Source organism: Alligator sinensis, unplaced genomic scaffold, assembly GCF_000455745.1.
Source record: "Alligator sinensis unplaced genomic scaffold, ASM45574v1 scaffold2249_1, whole genome shotgun sequence".
NCBI lineage: Eukaryota > Metazoa > Chordata > Crocodylia > Alligatoridae > Alligator > Alligator sinensis.
In genome coordinates this window covers 307,975-311,547 of record NW_005843105.1, presented here as the reverse complement: position 1 = coordinate 311,547, position 3,573 = coordinate 307,975, and the positions used below count along the sequence as shown (strand labels likewise).

Genomic DNA, 3,573 nt, shown 5'->3' with positions numbered 1-3,573 from the left:
GCCGCTGCCCGCGCGCGCACGTGTGGTGGGCCGCCCGGCCGTGCCCCTCTCCCTCTCCACCCCTGCTCACACTCCTAGCAAGCTAACAAGCACCCGGCCTCACACGCCGTGTACCTCTGGGACCAGAAAGGGGCAACACTCCCCACAGGGATCATTTGTTCCACTTGGCAGCGCCTGGGGCTCCAAGACAGCAAGGCTACCGAGAGCATGCCGGCCACGTCCTATCCCCCAGCCAGGTAACCCCACTGCAGCTGGGAGCGTCTTTCAGCCGAGCTGCTGCTGCAAGCTCCCCAACTCCAGCTCCCCTGGCACCGCACGCAGGGCAACCTCCGCACCTCCTGCTAGAGGCCTCCCCCCTGCCCACCAGGGCTTGGCTTGGCTTGGCTTGGCTTCCACCGCCGGGGCCCCAATCCTTGTGGAAAGCCTTGCCTGCAGAGACAGCAAGGCCCTCCTCCCCATCCTCCCTTGGCCCTTGCCCTGCTCCAGGGCTGCCATCCCACTGCACACACTGTGCTCCCAAACAAAACAGCACCTTGGCTTTTGGTTTCAGAGCTGCCAGGATTGGCAATGCCAGGGCAAAGGGATTGGCCTCAGAAAGGCATGGGGTGAAGCATGTGAGAAGGCAGCCCTTGAACCACGGAGTCCAACCCACAGCTCCAGTAGCAGCTCCTTCTGCCTACCTGGCTGGAGCCGGGGCCGCGGAGGGACAGGGAGCACCAGGCTGGGATGGTGCAAGGCACGGCCCAGCTGGGGGTCGAGCTTCTCCCCGGTGCAACACCAGCAAGGACACGGGGCTGCTGGGTCTAGCAAAGGGAAAGGCAGACCCAGTCCCCAAGTGAGGAAGGAGCATGGCAAGGGGAATCCCACTGCAGGAAGAGTCGTGGAGACACCCTCCTGGGCTGAGCCACTTGTCACCTAGGGATCCACAAGCCCCGGGGCAGCTGGGTCTAGCAAAGGGAAAGGCAGACCCAGTCCCCAAGTGAGGAAGGAGCATGGCAAGGGGAATCCCACTGCAGGAAGAGTCGTGGAGACACCCTCCTGGGCTGAGCCACTTGTCACCTAGGGATCCACAAGCCCCGGGGCTGCTGGGTCTAGCAAAGGGAAAGGCAGACCCAGTCCCCAAGTGAGGAAGGAGCATGGCAAGGGGAATCCCACTGCAGGAAGAGTCGTGGAGACACCCTCCTGGGCTGAGCCACTTGTCACCTAGGGATCCACAAGCCCCGGGGCTGCTGGGTCTAGGGGGCCCCCTGCCTCTCCCCCGGAGGGAGCAGGGCCCTGGGTCAGCCAGAGGCAGCCGACTTGGAGCAAGGCTCGTCTCTTCTGCCCTTTGCTGCTTCCACCGCCTCTGCACAGCCAGCGGCACCTCCCCAAACCAGCCCTCCAGGCAGCTTTCTGCAGCAGGCTCCAGTGCTCCCCCAGTCCCTGCCCCGGGGTCGCTCGGCCACACGCAGGGACACAGCCGCGCTAGGGGCTGCTCCCACAGTCCCCCGGTCAGCTCAGACCCCTGCAGACCTGTAACTCTGGCCCAGGTTTTCACAGCAGGGTGGGGAAGGGACTCAGCCACTTAGTGCCTGGTAACGGGATCAGACAGTTTTAGCCACTCGCTTGGTGGTTCAAATCCAGGTCAGGACCAGCAGGGAGCTGCGGTCGGCTGGGCATGGCTGACAGGAGTGGGACCAGCTTGGAGGGCTCCTCTGCCTCCCCACCCCATCCCCAGGCCCCCAGATATGCACAGCCCTCCCCAGGGGAGCATGGCCTGGGCTGACCGCTCCCCTCAGCCCAGAGGCAGTGCGCTCAAGGGGGATCAGTGAGTATCCTGCCCTGCAGCAGCCCAGCTGGCCTGGTGCCTGTGGGCATGGGGCCCTTCCTCTGGCACCTGAGAACAGGGGCACTAGAAGCAGGTTGCAGCCGCAGTGACCTCAGCCCGTGCAGCAGGGAGGCAGGGGCTGCAAGCCGACGGCTGGAAAGGGAACCCAGGGTCCAAAGCCCCACCCCCCTGCCGCAGCCCTAGCAGCACTTCCCGGTGTGGCCGTCAGCCAGCAAGGAGCTGTGCGCACGGAGCGCCCCAAGACTGCTCCAGGAGAGCACGAAGCCAAGCCAGAACAGGGCCCATGGGGGCTACACAACCTCAAACTGACCCACTGGAGGGGACCCCCCCATTCCTGCCCCTCTCCCCGCTTTCCAAGGTGCCAGCCCTGGAGAGTCTCAGTTACACACCTCTCCCAGCCCATCCCACCCAGCGCAGCCCTGGACCCAGCCTCCCCCTGGGAGACGGCTGCGGAGCCCAGACGGAAACACCTTGGAGGTGTTCAGGGAGGCACCGCACGGAAAGGGTGCACGGCCGGGCAGCCGACCCTGCCCAACTACCAACCTGCAAGGGACTGTGGACAAGCCTCTTCCCTCCATGCCTGGGCCCTCGTGCACAACATGGGGAGTTGGGAACGGGGCAGAGCACTGCCTCTGGGGTAGCAAGAAGCAATCTACTACAAAATGGCTGCTTTAGGGCTGCAGCTGCTGCGTTTTGGGAGATTTAAAGGATAGGCACCAGCACAGGTGTTTGCAATAGGATAATCAGCTGGGAGCAATCTCCTCCAGGCCCTGCCCTGCCATGTGCCCCCAGTTTGAACCCACACTGATGAAGTGCTGCTGCGAAGCAAGGGCTGGCCTCAAGGCAGGCTGGCAAGGGGCTCCTGTGTGCTCAGCCACTTCTATTGCAATGACCTTTCCTCCCTGGCAGTCCTTGGTCCTGGTTTTGGGGTCCCTGGCTCGGCACTGCCCACACATGGGCAAACAGCAACACACGTGTTTAAAGCCACTGTCACACCCGAGTGCTTGAAGCATGTGCCCGTCCCCCCATGCCTATGCAGAGCCCCCCGGCAAAGGTGAATCTAGATCCACCCAGTGGGGCTGCATCCAGCAGCGATGGACAGTGTCGCTCCGGCAGTTCCTGGAGCACTTTTTCTCTGTCCAGGACAGGCTTACAGCGCAGGTTTGCTGGGGAAAGGAGCAATGAAGTCATTCCAGGAAATCAGCTTGTTTCGTGCCTCCCCCTAGCGTTGCAGCACTGGAGCAAAGAGTCGAGTGCGGAGCGGCTTGGGCACAATACTGTCACCCTTGCATGGCGAACAAAGGAGCCGGGGCATCAGCCGGGCTCTGAGCACTTGTCCACATCAGTCGCCGGCTCCAAACACCGGCCTGCACCTAGGCAGCGAATGCATCTACCAGTGCTGCCAACCCCCGCTTGCAGGGGGCAGGCATGGGGGCTGGCCAGGGAGCACCCCGCCACATGGGCATGGGCCTTGGGGCCCAGCTGTGATTGCATTTGAAGACTTGGCACAGCCTGGGGGCTGCACGAGGCAGCATGCTCAGGACCACCCTTCAAAGCACACTGCTCGCTTGCTCTGCCAAGGTCCTGAAAAGCAGGAGCTAAGGGGTCTGGGCAGAGGCAGGCTTAGAGAAATGGCTCCTGCCCAGGCTGTGCCAGGAGAGGGCAGAGGCCAGGGCAACCCTTCCCCAGACCCCCTGGTAAGCGCAGCGTACCAGCTCCCAGCCCCATGTGGCTGCCTTCCCCAG

General features: G+C 63.4%; 1 protein-coding gene across 1 annotated transcript in view; it reads right to left on the bottom strand.

Annotated features, from left to right (window-relative positions):
• DSCAML1 (DS cell adhesion molecule like 1) overlaps window positions 1–2,486 on the bottom strand; it is an 18,536-nt gene extending 16,050 nt beyond the window's left edge. Inside the window, exon 1 of the mRNA XM_006037373.1 lies at window positions 2,372–2,486. Coding sequence (XP_006037435.1) covers window positions 2,372–2,429 — 58 coding nt within the window. The 5' untranslated portion in view covers window positions 2,430–2,486. The remainder of the gene's footprint in view (window positions 1–2,371) is intronic.
• Window positions 2,487–3,573: the final 1,087 nt, after the last annotated feature.